At 25.5% G+C, this 24,294-nt stretch overlaps 1 protein-coding gene across 2 annotated transcripts in view; it reads left to right on the forward strand.

The window, feature by feature from the left end:
• Nucleotides 1-377: 377 nt before the first annotated feature.
• LOC132917934 (uncharacterized) overlaps nucleotides 378-24,294 on the forward strand; it is a 36,201-nt gene continuing 12,284 nt past the window's right edge. Inside the window, exons 1-2 of one of the 2 annotated variants that reach the window (XM_060978935.1) lie at nucleotides 378-1,628; nucleotides 14,661-14,708. In XM_060978935.1, coding sequence (XP_060834918.1) covers nucleotides 1,079-1,628; nucleotides 14,661-14,708 — 598 coding nt within the window. In that variant the 5' untranslated portion in view covers nucleotides 378-1,078. The remainder of the gene's footprint in view (nucleotides 1,629-14,660; nucleotides 14,709-24,294) is intronic. The other variant, XM_060978936.1, reaches the window with a different exon arrangement.

The following is a 24,294-nucleotide window of genomic DNA, read 5'->3' on the forward strand; positions in this document are numbered from 1 at the left end:
CACGATACACCCACGGGCTTTTCTCGTCGGGCCTAATGTAGATAGTTCGTCGCCCGTACGTCCGCTGTATCATCCACGGGTTGAAGAAAAGGCGGTTGGGAAAATAGAAACAGAGGGCGAGAGAGAGAAAGTGAGAGATATAGATGAGTGTGTGTGAGTGTATGTGCGCGTGAGAGAGAAAGCGAGCGAACGAGAACGGGGAAAAGAAAAAAAAATTGTATATATACATATCTCCCACACGGATGACCCATTTCCTCACCCCGTGCGCTGCGCGCGCACATTGAAGCCGGGCAATTTTAAGGGATGTCGCATGCGAGTAGGGTGTGTGGGTGTGTGGGCCAGCGGCCTGCCGGCAACATGGGGCAACGCACACGCAGAGTCGTCGTCCCTTCAGTCCGACACATTCCAAACGAGCCGGCAGACGCGTCATGCCAACGACCGCGAACGCTCCGGAGGACATCTGTTGAAACCGTCGTATACGCGCGATTTTACGAGCACACAACTTTTTCTCTCTCCACAGATTCTCTGCCACTCATTCTCTTTCTCTCTGGGCTTATTGTTTTTCTCGTCACCTTAGTCGGATTTTTTTTTATTGCCATTATCGTTATTGTTATCATTTTTTTTCTCACGCTTTCTGCGGGAGTCACCCACTCACCAACACGAGACAAAATCCCGTCGCCTTGTAGGTTCCAAACATTCTGATATTTATACGATCGCGAACTGGTACTAAAAAAGAGGATTTTCTCTTACCCAAACACTCGGATATTCCGCGGCCACCGCTGCCGCCCTAAAATTATAATATATATATATATAAATTAACGCCACTGCGATTAAGCGGCATTGATACACCACTGAGCGCGGCCACTCGGCGACGACGGCGGCGGCAGTGGCGGTGGCGACCGGCAGTAAGCCAGTCAGTCAGTCAGTCGTTTACACCGCGGGCCGCGTAACCGTCGTGCTCCGCGACTAGTCTCCCGCAACGGTGTATAATACAATCGTACGTAAGCGCCGACCGGTTGCAGCCGCCGCCGCCGCGATCTTCGGATCGCCGTCCCGCGATCATCACTGCGGTCGCGACATGCTGCTAAACCAAAGATTGCGGCTGGGCGGCGGCCTGTTGGCGCTGGGTGTCGTGGCCCTATTCGCGGCCCACCCGCCACTGGTCAGGGGCGGTAGCTCGCACAACCTGGAGAGCCACCAGTACAAGGACTCCAGGAAGTGTCTGTTGCAGCTGACGGCCAGGACATTGGGTTGTGGCGGCGGCGGTGGCGTCAGGCGAACGGTCGTGGCGACCAAACGTCGGCCAGACAAACGCCAACATGGCGGCGAAACCGACAACGATTTGGATCAGAACAACAATAATTTTGATTACAATAATTACGACGATGACGACGGCGGCGGTGGCGGTGACGGCGGCGATGGTGCCGAGACACGGCAGACGTTTTACGAACCACCGCTGATCACTGACCCGAGGGACAGGATGTTGCCGGTCATCTACAGCCCGAGGCCCATGTACGCGCCGCCACGCCATCAGCAGCAACAGCCGCAGCAACAGCAACAGCCGTACAACAGGTACGACGACCAAGGCGTCGCCCCGATCAACCCGTTCGAGGTGCCCATCATCATCGGTGAGTGTGTACTGCAGCTTGGACACGTGTACTTACCGTTCGTTTGCCGTGCGCTGCTCAGGCTTTTTTTTTTTGTTTTGTTGTTTCCTGCGTATGTTAACCTACGTCCTCCATAAGACGGGTTTTGGCGCCAAACGTACACGGATTCCGCGTAAACCGCAAATTCGTGGTTCATCTTTACATCCAGGAGCATATTTTTTTAAAAACCTAATCTTGTAGGGGGGTTGGTGTATTTTCCACTATTTTTATTTTTATATATTTTTTGTATGTGATAAAAAGGCTTTATAAAACCTACCAAAAATATAACGAAAGCGGTATAAATTATATTGTCTATCACGTCATAATATATAACACTATGTGCCTAATAATGATTTAAAAATGACGTGTTAACATTTTGACTTTGACACCGACAACTGAAAATTTGAAATGACGTGCCTGCAATTTACTCGTCCATAATATATAATATAACGTAAATATAATTTTATCAACAGTCGACTTATTATAGCCAAAACACGAATTTAGAATGAAATCGTTTATTTCTTTTTGATAAATGAGAATAATATAATAATTTTCGACGCCCAACATATTATCATGTTATTATTCGTTTGAATTTATTCACTCAAAACCAATATATCGAGAATAAAAATGAAAATATAAAAATTACAAGTTAAGTGACAGACGTATATTCGACTTTTAAATTTGTAAAATTTAAAAGTGTTTAGTTTTTTTAAGAAGTAACAATTGAGAAAAGATACTTTTTTCTAATACCTGTTGCACGCGTAATATCAAAAACCGACCACAGCAATAAATATATTATTATAGCCGTTATAACCATATTAAATTTAATTTTTATATATTTTATAATAACCAATAAAAATAAAATATTCATATTATATTCAACGTAATATACTGTCTAATACTTATACTTACCAGAATAAAAAAATTAATTTTATAAAATTTTTCAAACATCAATAACTACAGCATTAAATAGTTTAATAAAAAGAACCCTATATTGATGTAATATTATATTAAAACGTTTTTTCCAAAAAATTGTTATTACACATTTACACTTGTCACTTAAAATTATGTCTCGATATAATATTGTTGTAAAAATATCAGTGTCTTACACAAATAAATTAAGTATAGTACCTAATAAAAAGTTTTCGTTGATATTTATACAATACTTGTAAAAAATAAAAGAATGCATACAATTTTTATGGCAGTGAAACAAAATATATCCAAGTCAATAATTTATATAACTATCCAATAAATCGCAAAAAAGATTAAATTGTTAAACATTTTAAAGCTAAAATGAATGAATCATTTTATCAAAATATGTATTTAAAAATAAACATGCTCAATGAATCGCTTAAAATTAATTTGTTCCAGTAATATTGAATATTAAATTTTGTTATCTTCTTAGTAGAAAAACTAATTTTTTACATTATCACTCAACAATAGTGTATGTAAGAACCTATTTAACTGTATTCAAATAGCTTAATATTTATCTAAAAATTAACAATAACCAAAAATTCAGAAATTTTAAGATTTAAAATATTTAAATTAATTAATTTTAAAGATTCTCGTGTAGGAATTTATAAATTTAAAAAGATTTTGTTTAAATTAAGTTTTCTGTAAATTTAATTTGAAAAATTAATTGCTATTCATTAAGTGTCGATTGGAACTCTGTTATAGGTGTGTACATTTTGAATTTAGTGATATATCATTGAATAAAATAAACGATTTTGAGTGAAAACAATCTATTAGCCTACATCAAAAACTATAAACTATATCTATATTTCATGTTGTAGTTTTTTGATATACATTGAAATTAAAGTCATTTATTTTATTTTTAATACTACAGTAAAATAATTTAATTTTTTCTGAAAATATTGCATTTATTATATTATTAGTATATATTTTTACCATATTTGTTAACTTATAAAAATTTAATAACATATTTCTATAAATACCATAAAACATTAAACATGGTTATTTATCAATTAAATAAGTAATTTAATCTAAATTCAGACTTTAAATGTCTATAATTACAATTATTTTTGTCTTTATACATTTCTTAGATTTTTATGGTATCAGTATGAACTACTTATGAGGAATCTTATATTAAATTTAAAAAACCATAGTCCATAGATATAAAATAAAAGTGTTAATACATTTCTAAATATTCATTTCATATAATTTGATAATTTTCGAGATTTTTAAATATTTTGTCAAAATTCTATTTTAAAAGATTGTAAAAAAATTACTATAAATATTCGATATTTTTTAGTTGAGATAAACCATTTATAGGAGCTTTTTATTAAATTTTTAAGCATTTCTACCCAGCAAGAAATTTTTAATCGGCAATTAAAGAAAAAAAAATAATAAATTGAAAATGTATTATATTTTTAAATAACTAAAGTATAGTCAACGTTTTTAAAAAAATTTTTGTAAATAGAAAATGATAATATAAACACCTGGTGGAAATTTAATTATCTACGGTCATTTGTTTTTAGTAACACCTTTTTTTTTTCTTTTTCCCATTCATAAAAGTTTCATTAATTTTCATCTATCCTTTTTACTCTCTCAAATAATATCAACTAGATCCAATTTTCTACCAGAAACCTCTCTCATTTTTGAAAATCAAAGCAGTTTTACTGTTCCCGAAAGGTGATGATTGACATAAAAAAACACACATTAATGTAAAATAAATACATTCATCGCTCTGTTCAAAATCTAATAGTGATAAATTTGAAAAGTCAGTTTTCATAGATGTAATAGATTAGGAAAGACTACCAAAAAAGAATTTTAGAACTTGAGATTTTAGGATTGTTAACATAGTTTTCAAAAATTAAAAATGTTTTTTTTTCAATTTTAGGCGATTTGAGGAAATAAACTGCTTTTGCTATTTTTTTTCTATGACTACTATTTTGGTTAGTAAAAAAAGGCCAGAACCAGTAGTTTACCAGGAAACTTGAGCGGAAACATTGAATGGTATTTGAATTTATAAGCATTTTATTTATTCTTTGCATAATATTTACCCCCCTATCACTACCAAAAATATAAAATAATGGACTATAAAATATTATGTTTCTTTGTTGTTATTTGCATTTTACATGTAAATAAATATGAATAAGTAATTAATGCCAGAAAAAAAATCAGTAAGGTAATAAGTAGTGGTATAGGTGTAATGTATTTTTGAATGAACCATTACTATATTTGGCTCACTGTGGTAGTGTCACAAACATAAAACTCACACACATACACCATATAAAAAAGAATACTTTATTCGCTTTACTCAAAATCTAAAATTTTAAATAGTACATCGGGGTAGATGTATTATTTTAAATTTCTGAAGGCCATAACTCCTCTAGTTGCACCTATATTAGTAAAATCCAATAGTATACGATTTGCAGCACGATTGCGTATATTTGTTGTATAACAAACAAATCCCTTAAATATGACAAGACTGTTTACTAAGATGACAATAAGTAGGCTTAAACGTTTTCAACGATGTAATTAATGATTACAAATATAATTACTAATTATACAATAACATTATTGAATTAAATTTTTCTCTTCGGCTAACAAGTAAATTAAACAATGTTGCTGAATTAAATTAAATTAATTTTACTCATAATACTTAGTGATCACCCTAAAATATTTTTATGAATTTTACATTATAATATCATATTTTAATTTAAGTTTGAATACGTTTTAAATATAATAGAGATGTCGTTTAAAGATAAATCTTCAAATTGAACACATTTTTGAGCTAGTATAAAAAAGTTATTAATATTGATAGGTACCTTGGTACCTATCATTAAATACATCTTGTGATTAGTGAACTCTAAGAAATTAGATGCTGTGTATTTTACTTAAAAATTCCAGTCCGTTCGTAGTTCAATAAATTGATTTATTTTTTTATTGACAATAGCTGTAAAATACTTACAATTTTGCAACAGCTCTTGATAATAAATTTAAATCAACGTACAGAAACGTAATCAGGTGCAGATTCAGATTTATATAAAAGTTGGCGGTGGGCGAATATTGCACATTCAAAAATAAATATCTGTCTAATATGGTATGTTTGTAGATGAACGCGTACATGTGTCACACACGGAGTATGTTTGTATATGGATATGAGTATGTGTGTTTGTTTTAAAATAACTTATACGAAATAGTTATGTTTAATACAACATTTTAATCAATTAATAAATACCAAAGAGTAAACTTAAAACAAACACTGAAACTGAAATCAAATATTTTAAAAATAATAAGAATGCATAATCATTAAATCTAGTCGTTTATTAGATTTTATAAACACATCAATTACATTCTCAGAATTTAATGTGAATCACAATGAATATATTAAAATATAAAACCAGTACATTCAATCAAACTTCGATATTCTTGATTTTATTCATGTTTTTATCTGCCACAGAGATTTAAAATTGTGTTCGGCCGATACAGTGGTTGCTAATAATGTTTCAAGTATATTTAACAGAATATTAATTATAGGAAAGCAGTTGTAGTTACAACGTTTCAAATTATCAATAATATAAGTCGTAGATAGTTGATTCTCGTTGAACCAAACTGTGGTTGAACCAACTCGTACAAAGGGCTAATTTTTCAATTATATTTTTTTAAATACATCTCGAGGTATGTTTAAATAGTTAGATACTTAGCTAAATCAATTTAAAATCTTATTTTATATTTCATCTATCGTAATCGCAATTCCAATGCTGGTTCAGAACGTATATACATTATTTCGTCCGTATGCACACATACAATATTATATACAAGTAGATTGCACTTTATAATTCAAAAAAAATTTTGAGTTTTTTAACAGTAAGTAAAATACAACTAAAGAGAAGGCGGCCGGGCCACCTCTGTCCACCATTGAATCCACATCTGACCGTGATATGTAAATTTTGCGCCGATAAGCACCGACCTATCGTATTTTACCATAAAAGATTAAACATATTTATGTATTGTGTATTTATATTACCTATCCTTTAGAAATTTTATCTCAATAGTGCATTAAACTGTTCATTTATAGACTATCTAAATAGTATTTTTACTGGTGAGAAAAATGTATTATATTGAAAAGTAATTGGTATTGTAGTCTTATCAGTGCTCCGATCAGAATTGTTTTTCAAAAAGAATTAATTTATCATTAAATGGCATTATGACCCATTACTCTGCAATATCGATGTGAATTGTCAGCAAAAAAGTAAATTTTCAAATAATGGTCACTATGACCTATGTCCAATCTGGCTTATTTATTTTTATCGTCAATTAACAAAGTAAACAAATTGGTCATCGTATTATTATTATTCATTAATTAGTTATATCAATTTGGTTTGAATCTTTGTTTCATATTATACACAAATTTCAGTAATGTTGCTCACTAAATTTTAGAATAAATAATAATATTCATTAAATTGTATTCTATATCAGTTAAATATGTATGGATAATCATAATAGAAGTTGTGCATTTATTCATATAAACGGAATCAGAAAAGTAAATATAGTAAATTATATTTATCTCCCTTGTATTATTTTAATTGATTTAATCAAAATTTATTATATTATTATTATAATTTAATGTATTATGTATCTTATAAAAATATTTACAATATAACATATTAGATTTTGGGTTTGACTTAGTTTTGAATTCAAGTTTTCCTATATAATACATTCTGTTTATATTTTCTAAATACTTATAAGCGCAATAATATATTAATATATTTCAATAAATTTTAAAAAGTTTATGATTTTAGCAAGTTATTGTTCTAAAATTTTCCACTGACATAAAGATTTTCTCATATAGTAAACCAATAATTTATCTTTTCAATAATAATTAAATAGTGAACAATCAACAAACATATTTCATTCATCGAAAACTAAAGTTTTACTTCGCCAAAACTTTTACTTTATAAAATGGTTAAAATATTTACAATTAATAATATTACATGTATGGATAGGCTACTATAATATATCTAAAATATACAGTTAATTTAGTAAGTACAACAATTAAATATAAATGTACAGCCACCTTGGCACAGAATACTATAATACTAAGTACCTACCTTCATTATTGTTGAGCATTTTACTCGTACAAAAAAAATAATATGTATTATTATTACTAATTTATTTTTAACGATTATTCAATTCCTTCTATATACAAATGTATTAATAATTAGGTATTTACACAAATTTGAAAATAGATTTACTGATTATTTTAGTATTTATAGTAAGAATATGATATTATATCAAAATAACTTTTTACAATTAAAATGTAATTTTAAAATTTTAACTTGTATACATTTTAAACAAATTTATTGATTCTCTATTATTTATATATTATACTCGAACATATATTTTGATAAGATCAAAAATTAATATAAACTATGCACAAACGTATTTGTGACGGTATATTTTATAATATACCTATTTGAAAATCTTTTTCAAATAATTGAGCAATTATAAATTCTCCATCTAGGTAGGAACTTATTTAATATAAAACATTTAAATTTATTTTATATCGTTTGTTTCATATTTTTTAATCTAAAATTAATTTAAAAGGTATTTATAAGTATATCAACAGTTCTATAAAGGAACATTTTCTCTTTCTTTATTTAATACTTAAGGAAACAAAAAATCATGACTGACGTCACTAAAGAAAAAAAAATAGATGCAAAAATTATAATATAACTCGACACGCAGAAAAACAGTAATTATTAATTTGTGTTATGTTAAATATATTTTTCCATTTCTCCATTTCTTAATTTTATTATTTATTTCATAATAACACACTGTGTGTATACAAACAATTTAACACAATATTACGTTTAATGAAAATATGGGTATTTCGATAGTATGTTCTACATTTTAAGCCTGGAAAAGTAAAGTGAAGTTAACTTTTCTTTTATAAATCAAATTTAATTGATTAAACTTTGATTTACTACATACTATAACGAACGTCACTAATAATAGCATTTCATATCACAATTATTTTTCAACAACAGATGATAGACACCTATAGTATATTAGTATTGACACTAAGGTTAGCTTCTTAATTAATATTAAAAAAAAATAATTTCTATAATAATAAACTTTATAATAGTTAGATATAATATAAAATACTACATATAGATTCATTACTTATTATTACGTTAATATAATTGTATATATATTACTAATTAAATCACAACGTGTTCAAATAAATACATTTACACATTCATATCTACATCGGGATTATATTTATATTTTAAATAAATTTGCCCATCAGTTGGTTAATATTTTCTTAAAATAAAATTGAATAAATTATTGTCTTATATGAAGTTAAAGATAAACTAACTTTGAAATATTTCATTAATTTCATTTTTTATACTTAAAAAAAAAACAGTAACTGAGTAAGCTTACAATATTGTTATACAAAATATATGCTAGTGATAAAAATTGGGAAGAGGGCTACAGTAAGATAGCACATCTCCATCATTAATTTATATTTACACATTTCATTTTCATCTCTACTTTAATTTTTATTAAAACGCAAAAATCAGAAATCTATTGTAAAATGTGTATTAATAAATAATATTAATATTAACATGTGTACTACACATAGCATATTAGTTTATAGTTTATAGTATAATAATAAATTATATACATCAAATCGTTTACCCGATCTATTCTAAATTTATTGATTCTAACGAACTTCTTATTGTGAAATTATTTCACGATTAAAATATATTGTAATGGACCAAGTAGTTAATTATATTATTATTACTTGTATAATATTATTTATTATATTATTGATACAATACTCTTAAGTCGTAATGTAATATATTATTAAGGACCGTATTCGTTTTTGAAACAAAAATCAGATATTATGTTTAATTTATTGACAAGTTTTTAAAAATGTTCATCTCGATCATCTTTCCTTATAGTTTAATCGTTTAATGTTTCAACTGTGTGTAACGGTTTTATCTCACTTGTTGCTTTGATCCGGGTGACGCTCTCACAATCACATAGACATTACGCAGGCCATTGCGTCACGTTGAACTTCATTCGAATACTTAATACTACCACCAATCGTGTTTATTTTTTTTTTATTAACACTTAAAAAAAATTCAATTTACCTAAAAAAATATAATAACAAAAGCACGCTATTTACTTGACATCAACGAAGAATAATATTAATAATAATGATGATGATGATAATATAACGACCACAGTTAAGATTATATAAAACCTAAAATAATATATACCCAAACCTACCTAATATAAAAAGTACGAACCCGACGAGGTGAAGAAGAGAATTCAATCAAGCCGAATCGAGGTCAACCCTTACCTACTATATATCATAACGACGGGGATGCTTCGATGATATCATATTAAATTTTTATTTTATGAAACACCTACCTACCTATGAAATTTATATTTCATATAATATTGTATAGCCATAATGTACGTAATATCACATGACATGTAACGTATTGTCGGTTTTATACGAGGTAACAACGTTTAAAGATTTATTTAATTTTTTTAAAATCACTAATTAATATATGTCACATAAATATGCTCGAGGAAAAAATAACACCGGATTGCCTCTCGTCTTCTCGGCTCGTGATCAGCCATCGTCGTTTTTATTGTAAAATGCATACGTAATAATATAATATAATGCACTTAATACTTATACGCATATTTCCAAATGGTGGCGGTGGTTTGTAATATGAAACGACTTTGAGTCGGAACGGTGGATCGATAGTCGCGGGGAGGGGTGAGCAGTCTTTGGTCTCGGGCGTGCGGGAAAGACTTTGCTTTCGGTTCGTTCCCGGCAAGTACAGCGGCGGCGTCGGCGGTGGTTATAGCTAGGGTACTCTTGCGACGCCACACACAGTTCTGCTACGCGTCGTCATCGGCGTCGCCGTCGATTCTCAAATGAACAACTGTAGAGACTCGGCAAATGATACAATAATAAAACGACCAAAGACAACGACAGCCAATCGTATATACAGGAATACTAGATCGTTTATATATATATATATAAAACATATTTCAAAATACGACGACAAATATAAAAAAACCCGTTCTTCGCCGCACGGAAATAATTTTTTTCTATCGTTCCTTTTCATTCCGTTTGATATTATTTGTTGTTGTTATATGATTTTCCTGAAAATATATAACATATTATCACACACACGTAAAATATAATGGTTTTCGAATAAAACGCGATGTCGGACAGCTAAATCTCATTGAAAAAACGATAACGCCTTAGACATTATATAGGTATATATGTATAAATATATATTCAAGATTTCCACGAACATTTTTAATTAAATGGGATGAATACAAAATCTCGCTGTACGATAATTACAATATACTCGTAATTGATCAGATTGTAAGTATAATACAATAATTTTTAATCAAAATAGGTATAATAAATTATTATTAAATCCGTTTATATAAATCATGGATAATTCCGGTGTTTATCTTTCACCATATTATTTTTTGCGCTAAACCATGAAACTATTTCGATCTATATTTCGCAAAACATAAATATTATGGATACACGTGTGTTCCACATGCGTTTCTATACATACCTACATACGTCACGTTATATTATTCAGCTCAGCACGCTTGTTTTGTTTATTCGATCGCGTGTTTAATTAATAATATTATGTATGTACTTTTATACATTTGTCGCAGTAGTCAAATATGGTTAAGTGTAAATATTGCACAACTCACCTATACTATCGTAATTTTCTAGACCTTTTTAAATAAAAATATTATATGCATAGCCATTAGCCAAAGAAAGTTTTGAGCAGAATTAAGTTGGTTCATAAGAAATTGGGATATCTTGAAGCCTTTTAAATCAAACCAGTGTCTTAAAATTGGATATTATTTAACTCCTTGTCATCCTTAATCCACAGATCAGTAAACCATGATACCACGCAGAAAATGTTACTCAACTCTTGAGTCTGACACTAAAGAAACTTGGAAAAATATTAGTGTAAATACTTTGAAATAATTCCTGTAAAAAACTTTTTTCTCATAATCCTTTCTTACTCGGCTTTCCTAAAACACTTTTAAATAATCCTTTTTGAAGATTAAATGAAACAAAAAAATTACCATAATATTAAATTCAGCAGTTCATACAATATTATTAAAGTTCTTAATTAAGTTAAAAATTATTTAAGATATATTTTTCTTCGCGATGATAATATACATTTTTATATATTATACAACTTTTTAAAATTTTCTGACGATTTTACAGTCGATTAATCTAAGGAAAATATAAATTTAATGATCCCACTACATGAAATGTATCCAATCTACAGAATTTGAAAAATGGCAATATTTATAAAAACAAAACAAAAAAGGTTATCTTCATGAAAAAAAATATTGTTCTCAATTAAATAGGTATTTTTTATTCAAAACTTTTTAATAAAAAAATAGATTTTGATAGTCAATATTTCTTTTTTCTATAGCTAGACGTTAAAGTTACTTGGTCGCTATTGTCTTGGGTTGAGTTTTGTATTTTTATGATTGACATTATTAATAATATAGTCTTTGGAAAATGATCCAAAAATAGAATTTTGTCCTTAAAATGTACATAATTGTACAAATAATAAGGTTCTTAGGACAATACTATTGGTATTTAGTATAGGTAATATAGAATATATTTAGATAATGAACATTAAAAATTTGTAAATTAACAGATGGTTAATAATTAGCTAAAAATTATAATAAAATAGTAACCAATGATGGTTGTGGTAAATATTCTGTATAAATATATCATATATTTGTTATTTATTAATTATTATTGATATATTGAAAATAAATTATGTACTAGTGTCTGAAACCGACGATTATGATTTATGAAAGTTTCAAAAATAAATAATAATGAAATCTGTATCTTTACTGATACATATAATACATTAACTGTATCATTTAATAACTCAAAATATGGGTTAGAGTAAAGGATTGGTTTAGTGGTGGCTGTGCAAATCGATAATAATGTATTAACTGTAAAACAATAAGTTCATAATAACAAAAGAACGTATTACTTGACAAATAGTTTCATTTTCGAGTGGTTAAAAATATTTTTTCTAACACTTTAAATAAAAATTCTTGTTAAACAACTAAAAAAAATGTATAGAAAATAAAAACGTATAGGGTAAATATTATTCAGTTTTCATATTATTAAATAAAAATTAAAAAAAAAGATTATATTAAAATGTATTAATATATTATGGCCATAATTTATAATACATAACGAATTCCATAACAATAATGTAACAATATTACATAACTGATACACCGAGCGTCATATCATTGTCATTGATTCTCATTACTGTGATGACGTCTCTCTTATTGTATACTAAAAGATCAGTAAAATATGTTATCGCTATGTCGTTATAAGTTATTATTTATAACTTATAGTTATAAATAATAGCTTATAAGTATATGCTATAACTTATAACATATTTATTTTAACTAATACTCAAAAATGTATTTATATAATAAACGTCTAATTTATTTAGATACATAGTTTCACACCATGTTTATATTCGTCAAATACTTGTTAATCTTCTGAATCTTACAAAATTATTTAAACGGAATGGTATGGATCTATTTTTAAATGATTTTATAAATAAAATTATAAAATATCAATGAAAAAATATGCGGTTGTAATATTTTGAAGAAAGCGATAATTATATTCATATATTTTGTGAATGTAGTAGTCATAAACAAAACAATTTCAACATGCGTGGAAAAATGTAAAATATTAATTTCGTAAAATGTTTTCCATGTTGTATATTATACATTTTTGCTATTAAAAAAATTTTTACAAAATTAATGTTAATTTTACGAAGTGAGTGAAAATTATAGTCCATACTATGTAAAAATAAAAAACCAAGAAAATTATTCTGCTGTTTATTATGTGTCAAATAATCAATTGTACCTCATCATTAATAGGTCACATTAATAAAAGTATTAAATTTAAATTCAATAATAATAATTTTACACGGAATGAGTGGATAGAGGTTACATGTTAATACAATAATACCGACGTATCATTAAAAAAAGTCTACCAATAAATTCGTGTAAATTCAATAAGTTCACTATTATTGCATAAACAGCTAATATAAATAGAAACTTTTATTTGGTCTTACATCTACTAGAAAATATACAGTTTATATAATATTATTAAGTATAAAAAGCAATATATGAGTGATTTTAAAATAAACCAGCCATGACATTTACGAGAATTTGTTTTTCATGTAGGATTGCAGTTAATTCATTTTAATGGTTTAGAATAAAATTTGAGGACGAGAAGATAATTAGAAGTTATACGGCATTTTTTTCGATAAAGTGCGTGATAACTTAAGTTAAAAGATAAATTAACAGCGTTATAGTTGATTTAAATTCTGTTATAAAATTGTTTAAAATTGAACTAAAATCTGTAGAAGTTTTAATGGTAACAAATTGATGTTATAGTTGTAGTTGTATAGATGAATTGTTATTAACATAGCAGAAACGTGTGGATATGATTCTTGGGTTTGGTTATATATATAATGGGGAATCATGTTGAGGGAGGTGTTGTTTTTTTTTTAAGGCTGATGACGATATTGAAGTTCTTTGTGAATTTGGTAGCCTCTTAAATTAGCTGAGTGGATTTCTTTACATAAATTTGGAGAATATTTTGATTTTAAGCAAAAAGTTGATAAATAGTTTTCTAACGCATCTTGGCTGGTAAAATAGAAACTAACTTTTAATTAAAAAAATTAACTAATTTTCATAATATGAAATTACATACTCGTATCACACTTATAAGATTAAAAATAAAATGTTTTGGTGACAGAACGCTGTTAAACCATAACAATGCAAAAATAACTATCTTATATGTGTGATAAATTAATAATGAAATCAAATATTTATTTGGTTTTAAACTAAAAATCTAGTAAATATGCTTTTAAACAATTTAGTAATTTTAATTGTACTATATAATGTTTCTAGGTAGTTATCAAAACGTCGACGTAAAATTGAATCAAGATATGCTCCCAGGTAATCGGTTTGAATGTTTAGGCTAACTAGTGATGTAAAAATTTAGCCTTGTACATAATTCTTGTAAAAATACACTAGATGAGAACCGTTTTTAAACGTAGTTCTGGTTTTCAATGATTTATTTATGTTAGTAGAGCAACCTATGCTCTTTAGAATGACAATGTTCTGAATGAAAGCATGCCGATTTTTCACATTTCAACTTGCATACTAAACAGAAAACATGTATTTTGGTTTTTATATGATTTTTTTTTAGGGCATATGTATAAAACATTTTTTATCATTTAACTTTAGTTTATATTTACAGGTTAAAATACAAAATAATAGTGATGGACATATTAAATGTTTAAATAGTGATTAATTATATGTAAATATATAAAAATCATCATTGCAATCAAAACATCAAATTTACTGGGTGGTGAGGCGTCCTCTTAAACTAAAAATCAACAGTGTTCATTTGTTACTTCTGATGATAAATATTAAATCTACACAAAAATACAGGATAATTATCAAATTTCGAAACAGTTGTTAATTTCAGTTATAAGTATTTAAATTTCAAAAGTTAAAATGAACTGAGAAGTTCAGGATACCTACCCTTGTACCCTTACACATGGCTCATATACATTTTAAATACTTATAATTTATATCTAATTAACTATCTGTTTAATATTCTAATTTTATAAATTACAATTCTTAGAAAAAAGACTAAGAACTTCTTAGTATTAAGAAATTAAAAATAAATACAAAAATTCAAAAAGTAAAAACTTAATAAAATTATCATGATAAAAAACTGTTATTTTAAATCAATGAATAGTGTTTATAATAATTAAAATTCAAATATTTACTCGATTTCAGTATAGTAGGCAGTAGCGAAATCGTAATTTTTTTTAAACTACAATAATATATAATTAAAATATACGATAATATTTTATAAATAATAACAATTCATAGTTATTTGGTAAAAAAAATATAAGAAAGCCTTAATTAAAGCATTATAAGCTAAATAAGATAATTTAGTTAAAATTAGGACTTTAAGAGTGAAAACTTAAAGTACGTAAATGAAATTGTTTAATTCTAAAATCTAGTGGATTAAATTATTTTATATGTTTGTATAATTTATCGTAATAAAAATATTAAAACAGCATCTTTTTTAAACTTTATATTTATAAATAGTTATAGTAATTTTACTTATATTACAATTTTCTTATTTATAATTAACATGCTATTCAAATAACAACAAAACTATTATTTTATTAATGAATTATATAAACAAATACTTGTTAAATGCACTTGATCCTAATTTAAATCTTATTTTAATACAATTTAAAATTGATTTTTAACCAATGATTTATAACGATTTTTTTTTAATATTATTTAGACATTTTAAATAGTATTATGAGTTCATTTTATATTTGCTATTCAATATTCGAATGTACCTACGTTATTTTATTGAACCATACTACGAAATTCTCTAAAATATGATTAAAATATTAATATGTCAATTTAAACGTTTATTAAGTTTAGAAAGTATAATATGTTAGGTTTTATTAATTTGTTGTCTATTGAAAATAAATATTTTGTAGTTTATAGTAGGTTAACCCAGTTACATCCAAAATAAACTAAAATTCATTCTGAAGAGAAGAACTTTAATATTTTTCCTTTATGACATCATAAAGTATTTATAGTAAACAAATTTTCATTTTGCAAAAAATCCATATAACAGCGTTTATTGGTTTTATATTTATCGATCTTATAAGTTAATGTTTTAGCGTAGCCAGGATTTTTCTTCGGTGAGGTTTCAAATAACCATTTCTTATATACTTAGAAAGATGTTTAGGTTTATTATTCTTAAAAGAGATAAACTTTAACTTTTATATGTAATATACTTAATTTTACAATCGCCTGTAGGAGTCTAGTTGAAGAATTAAAAATTAAAAATCTAAGAAAAACTTGACTAGCGCCAATGCGCCACACAATAAAATATTAATAACAATTAATAGCTTAAAGGGTTTGTAGAGATGAATAGGTTCAAAAAAAAAATATTTGAAAAAAATATAAACAAAACATTAAATCCGCCGTAACAAACAAAGACCATTCAAATATTTATGTTTCCACTTGTTCGCAAACCATAAAATAACAAACAAACAATTAAAATGTTTTGGTTTTTACTTCCATTCTAAACAAATATAAATATAATTTCGTTTATCATATGTTTTTTGATTGTTGCTTGTGATTTAATCGATTTTTTTATGTCAACAAAAATAGGCACGTTAGTCAATAATAGCTATGTTATGTACAGAAGCAGAATGATTAAATCACTAGGATTGTGTTTCGTATGATATGATATGAATAAAATCTAATCAAAATTAAAATCATTTTTATTAAGTAAAACCTATGAAGTTATCCGCTTGTGGATTGCAAAATAATGTTAAATAATATAAACAACTGAAACATAATCTAGGTACGTTTATATAGTTCATACGTATAAATACAACATTAAACAAAATATTTATGGTATTATTTTATTATTCCCTCGAGAGCTTATAGCTGTATATCCTACTTATATTGACCTATCCTAATAATATCTTTCTTTAATTCAAAATATAAGCTAATAAATCACGGAAATTCAACGACAAAAATACCACAATGGCTATGAGGAGAGTAGAAATAAATGAAGCCCAAAAATGTTGCACAACAACAGTACATTTCCAATAATCTACCCTTATAATAGATGTTATATAAACTAATTTTCGACAAACTATTTATAACCTGCTATTTAACCCTTGAACAGGTAGTAGTAACACTCATAAGTTATTCATGCGAAGCCTTTTAATTCTTTTTCTTATTATATTTTTACCCCTGAAAACTAGTTTTTCATAAAATATAACAACGTGACCCTTTTGAAATGACATAATTACTATTGCCGTTATAAACTTAACATTTATTATCAACTATGTCAATGCAAACACTTTGTTAATTGAAATTGCATAATGAGTGGTTAAGAAAATTATGTAAAAATAATTGTTTGTGTTTCGAGTCAAAAGTTATATTTATCAAATGTATAATTTTATAAACTATAGAATCTGCACTTGTAAAATATATAAATAACCACAAATCTTTCACAATGTAGTTTTAACAACTAAAAAAATTATAAAATACAATTTTAACCAATTTTCAAAACAATTTGTTGGCAATTCTAACAATGGACAATGTTAAATATCAATATTAATTAAATTCATCGCATATTAGTTGGATCCTACATAAAAAATTATTTGTCTATCCATTTTAACAAACTTAGAACTGTCAGTATTTATCATCTAGTTTTTATAGATATAATTGAAAATATATTTTTTCTTTTATATGTTTTTTTAATAAATTTAATTAGATATTTAATATTTCGTCTAGTTGTTAATAGTGAGGTTGAAATTTTGACAAATTCGTAACAATTAAGTAATTTTGCTTAGATTTTATAGAGTTTCTTATTATATTATTTAATCATAAATTTATAAACAAAATACTATTTAATCGTTTAGATATATTTTGAAGTACGGAATCTGTATTATATTCGTACTTAATATTACTAAAATAAGATAAATAAGTTTATTTATCTGAACCCAATTCGTGCAAAATTAAGAATTGTAATTATTTTTGGACAACTCGTATGCAGCCATATTAAATTATAAAATCAAATTCTTAAAATTACAGTTTTCATATTATAAAGTATGAAGAACATTTTAAAAATATAAATATTTATATTATTAATTATTATTATAATTTTATAAATATACAGTAGGTATAAAATGTACACCATTAATAATAATAATAAAATCATGGGTAATTTGTTTTTATTGTAATTATTATTAAAATCCAATAATATTAATTATTCTCTAGCTGTCAATACATTTAGTAAATAAAAATAGTCGCATCCTATGTAATTGCATTATTAAATAAAATAATAAACACTTACTAGTAGTTACTACATTGTTGTTAAGCTTGTTACTGCCTCCATACTATATTAATCATTTTAGTCATGACAATATCATAAACCATAATATTTAAAAAGCTTGATCGTGGCATGAATATTGACACATTTTTCCAAATGAATTAACATTGACATAAGTTATGTTAATAAAAGGGGGGTAAAAATAAGTACCTACCTACAATTTAATAGTTACAAAAAAATAATCATAAGCTTCCTATTAAAATGTTTGTAATTTAATTAGAATTGTTATATTCCATCTTATTCGTTACTATATTTAAATATATGGTAATTTTATTTTAGTAACGCACAATTATAAGAATGAATAAGTAATTAACAGAACAATTAACTTTTCTCACACCAATGATAATTATATTTTAAGAATAATAAAATCAAATTAAATATTAAGCACCCATTCTAAGTAAAATTAATTTATTATATTAAAAAATTTATTAAAAAAGTACATTAATTACAACAACGATTTTTCCGAAATGATATTTAAGTATCTAACAAATAAAATGTAGATTTTATAATAATAGTACCTAAAATATATTATTTATGGGAAGTTATGTAAAAAATATATATAAATACCTATATTACATATTTTTAATGGTTTAATTAACTAATAACATATATAAAAAAAAATGTTAATAAGATATAGTAAATAAAACACATGCAAAATAAATTTTATAGTTACCTATAATATTTTCTTAGGTCAAGTAAAATTAATAACCTATAGAAATTATAATTCATATATATATATATATGTAATTCTTATTTAAAAATTATATATAACCTTCTAATATTAAATAAATTCATAATTTTAAGTTTTCCTCATACATTATTGATAGAGTAAAGGTATAAATAATTTATGTAATTGTTCGCAAAATGTAATCTATTAATTAATATTTTCCATTAACAATATTAAATAAAAAATTAAAACTGACATGACATATTTAAAATGATATGGTTCTTAATTTTAATTAAATTATATCTAATTATGTTTTTATTTATTTTTTGTAAAACTATAAGATACAATAGAATAGAATTTTTAGCTATAATTATCAATGAAAATATAAGAGATGTTATATTTATCCAAATATAGATATTTAAAAAAATACCATATAAAATAAAAAGATTAAAATTTGAAATAAATAAGAAAATTTTATTTTAGTAAGTTTCTAAAAATGTTTAAATTTTAAATATTATAATTTTAGTAATACTCAATGAAGTACAAAATATATGCTTTTAATATGTTTTTATTATAATATGTTAACTTCTACAAAAACAAAAACAGCTTATTAGTTAATTATAATTTTTATTGAAAGTATATTTTTAGTGCTAAAATTCAATAAATATCAAAAAATACTTCATTTTTACAAGAAAAAAATGAAAAAAAATATAAATATAGAATTTAACATTTAAGCATGAAACCCCTTCACTAATATAACCTAAATTCAATTTTTAATCTATATTTTAATTTTATATTTAGGTTTTCAATAGGTTTCTGTATTTAACGCAATAACATTTTTTTAATTCTTTAATAAAATAAATATCAAAATTAGTTTTTGGTTTGAGTAATGAAATTACCTTTCATTATCATAATAATAAAGATTAACAACAATTTGATAAGTTTAAATTTTTTTAATGGATTCCTCAATGATTGGTTTTTAATTCATTTAAGAAAGAAGTCAATTGAATAGATTTAGTTTTCGTTTCGATGTATAAAATGTATGATGTATTATTATGGGAATTTATTAGCTTATGAATAAAATCGGTTGAATCACCATATGCGCCTAACCATATTTTATTTTTTTCTTAGGGGTGGGAGGGCTAAACAAATGAATGCTAAAAAGTCCTGAAAGGAGGGACATAAAGCCTACAATTTAATAAATTAAAATTCCAAATAATAAACGAAGAAGATAATTCTAGCTAAAATCAAACAGTAAATAACCTCTAATGGAACGAATTAAAACAATATTATATTAAGAGGATTTTGGTACGCTTTATTTTGTTTTCTCTTTCTCGTTGACCTACGCGCAATATAGCACGTTTCCGTTTAGTTGAATCAATCTTGTATTGTTAGCTTTAATCCGAGATTTATCAAATTTAAAGAACTTAATGTTAAAAACATTATCTCTATTATCTATGCTTATACGTTAGCATTTTATGATATTTTAATTTTTCTATGATATAATGAACATTTTAAATCGTAATGTTTTACACACTTGTAACTTTTGCAAAAATTTGAAACATCATAAAAAGCCAACGTATAAACACAAATAATAATATTATTAACTTTATTTTATAAAAGGTCTATTCGCTATAATATTAAATCTAACAACACATGATAAATTCTGCTAAACGCAAATGTTCTATATTACACGTAGCTCAGAAATAAAATAATATATTTCGCTGTATCACTAACATTTTCTTAATCAATATTATACATTATTAATGGACAACAATAAATAGTTAACAGTATAATATTAATATATTTATTTTCAAGTGATTTCCGTGCTGTACATAGATAATATAACTAATTGAGTATAAATAAAATAAAATAAAAATAAAGATAAAACTTTTTGCACCAAAAAGTTTATTAAATTTGGTATTATTAATATTGATATTTTCTTTGTATCTAGTACACTATTCACAAAGGACGTTTGACATTGTATTAAGTCTGTATTTATACAATATATATTCCTTTTTAAAAAACAAGGTTACAGCAAAAAGAGATTGTCTGATCAAATATTTTCACTAATGGATATTATTTATTATTAGCTGTTAAATGTATAGTTTGTTAGACCATTTTCAAAAAAGATGTATGGTTCTTAATTTTCTTTATACATTTTTCAATCGCAATATATTTAGTTTGTCAACTGTGGTTGGAGTTTGTTGGTTTTAAGCAATGTTGACAAAATAAAAATGCTCATACATTTTAAAATACTAATAGGGTACAAAACTGTGGTTTTTGCCACATCAATTATGTATTTGGGATGATTGTTGCAATAAGATCTATTTTTATCGTAGCTTTGAAAATTTAAACTAAGTGATACTTGGTTTCTTGCTCTAACTACTACAAATTTTATTTTAATAAAATATAGGTACTTTAGTTTAAAAATATCTTTGTTGTTTAATGTAGGTTCAAGTACTATATAAATATTTATAATTTTTCAATATTTATCGCTATCAACTTGCTTTATTTAAGTTCATATTTATAATTTTTATTGATATACAATAATATAAATTTTAGATAATTGTTAGGAATATTACTGTCTTTTAGATTTCAAATGTAACGATGAATGTATAACCTTTTTTACACCACCTAATATACAATAGGTGTTTTATAAAATACTTCGATTTTCAAATTTGAGGATGGTTTTGGATAGCAAGTTAGATCTAGTTTGTATTTAGTTAAATTAATTTTATAATCTTGAAGAATAAACAAAAAATTAAGTTAAACGAGAATTATTAAGTTAAATAAATTGTTGACTACATTAATTTCTTTATTTTGTTATAATTAAAAAACAAATAATTGCAAAAAAATTCAATTTTAACAAAGTGTTTATTTAATCATTTTTTCTGTATGATATAATGTTTAAAACTTTTTTCGAGTTACTTATAAACAATTTAAATTTTCAATTGTTTTTAATAAATGAGTAAAAATGCTTGACAATTTAATACAAGATTCCTAATAATAAGCGGTTCATTTCCCAATTAAAAAATATTGAAAATGTATAATTACAACAATTTTTTATAAGCATTTATTTTTATTTATTTATTTTTTTTTGTTAAAGCAAAAATATCCTATCTGTACAACATTTTTGTACAATAAGAAGATTTGATAAGCAGTAAATTTAATATAAAAGGTTTATAATATGAATTGGAAAATAACCCAGTGGTAACACCCAGCATGTGTGAAAATATTGAATTATGTTAAAGCAGGTCCTCACACCATTTTATATTTAATCTTTATAGAGGGTTATCGGGTAGTATGTTCGTTGATAGTTTAGTGATCAAAGGATTAGTATGTGATTAGACCTTACTGTAAAATCTAAAGTACTTAATAAATGTTGAAGATTTGATTCAAAGTTTGAACTTTAAGATGTTTGTGAAGGTTATAGTTCATTATGTACCAAGGTGCAAAGAAAATTAGGCAGAAATAGATAAATTGGAAAGCTTTTATTTATCTGGTATTGGAGGATATAGGCATTTAAATTAAGAATTTTGATAAAATACTTCAAAATCTAAAAATAACAAATTATTTTGTAGCTTAAGATTCATAAAAACTTTTTATTTTATACCTAAGTTTTAAAAATCTAATTCAAGATTCTTCATAGTTAGTTAATACTGAAACCATAAAATCTAAACAATATTTAAAAGCAATTATTTTTATAAATATTTTAAGTTAATATTTAGAAAAAAATTATTTAAACAATAAATAACAACATTAATTATTTTTTGTAATTTAAAAACATAAAAATTAAAACTTTTTCGTATAATATATTATTATAAATTTTGCTTTAACGCAATGACATTTTTGATTAATTTTAAGATATTATCTGTTCACACTAAAAACCTAATTTTACTGTCTTACTATATTTACAGAAAGATTCTATTAAAATTTAAATTATTAAAGTGAATAAAATATAGTTTAAATATATATTATTATAATAATTAAATACTAATAATATAATAAATGCAATATTTTCGGAAAAAAAATATCAATCTACTATAATGCTAAAAATAAAATAAATGAATTAATATAGCTCTAAAATAACATACCATGAAATAGGTATTTTCAGTTTATATGATTTGAAGTTGATTTATTTAGATATTTGATAATAAATCTAGACGAGTTTGATAAAAATGTATTAAGTTTGAATAAATTGATAGAACATTTTAAAGTCAATTTAACAAATGGTTCTATTATTTTTTTATTTTTTTTTGTTACATATTAGAGTGGGTTGTATTTTGATGATTATATTTTCAGCATTAGTTTACTTTTGGTATGATTATTTTTAGAGAAATGGAATTGTGTACTGTTTTTATGCGATTATGAATTTCAAAATAACCCATAGTTTGATTTTTAAAAATTATTTGGAAGAGATGACTTCAGAACAATTATTTTTCAAAAGTATCGTAGTCTTTTGAAAAGCTTCCAGTGGAGTTAAGTTGATAATTGAGTTGGTTCGACATAATAATGTTTGTTACTCATTATTTTAGTAGGTAAATAGACCATTAGTTTTGTTAATTTTAAATTTGAGTAATTTACCATACAACCTTGATTTGTTGAAGAAATGTTGACTTCAATAGAAAAACTAGATGTTTATTATAAAAAACATGTTATTTTTCAGTTATTTTGACACACCACATAAAAAAATTAAATAAATTTCATATCAATTTCCAAAGAGTAATGTAAAGCAGTGGATATTTAGTTCATTAATCCCTAGAGGATGTAATATATGTGTAATATATTATTTGTAATGAATTGAATAAACTTCTGTATTATGCTTACAAGATTTAAAAATAATTTAATGTGTATTAAAGTACTACAATTTGTGTATATTATATTATTTATACAATCGTTACACAACTCAATTCGAA

This window comes from Rhopalosiphum padi, chromosome 1 (genome assembly GCF_020882245.1).
Source record: "Rhopalosiphum padi isolate XX-2018 chromosome 1, ASM2088224v1, whole genome shotgun sequence".
NCBI lineage: Eukaryota > Metazoa > Arthropoda > Insecta > Hemiptera > Aphididae > Rhopalosiphum > Rhopalosiphum padi.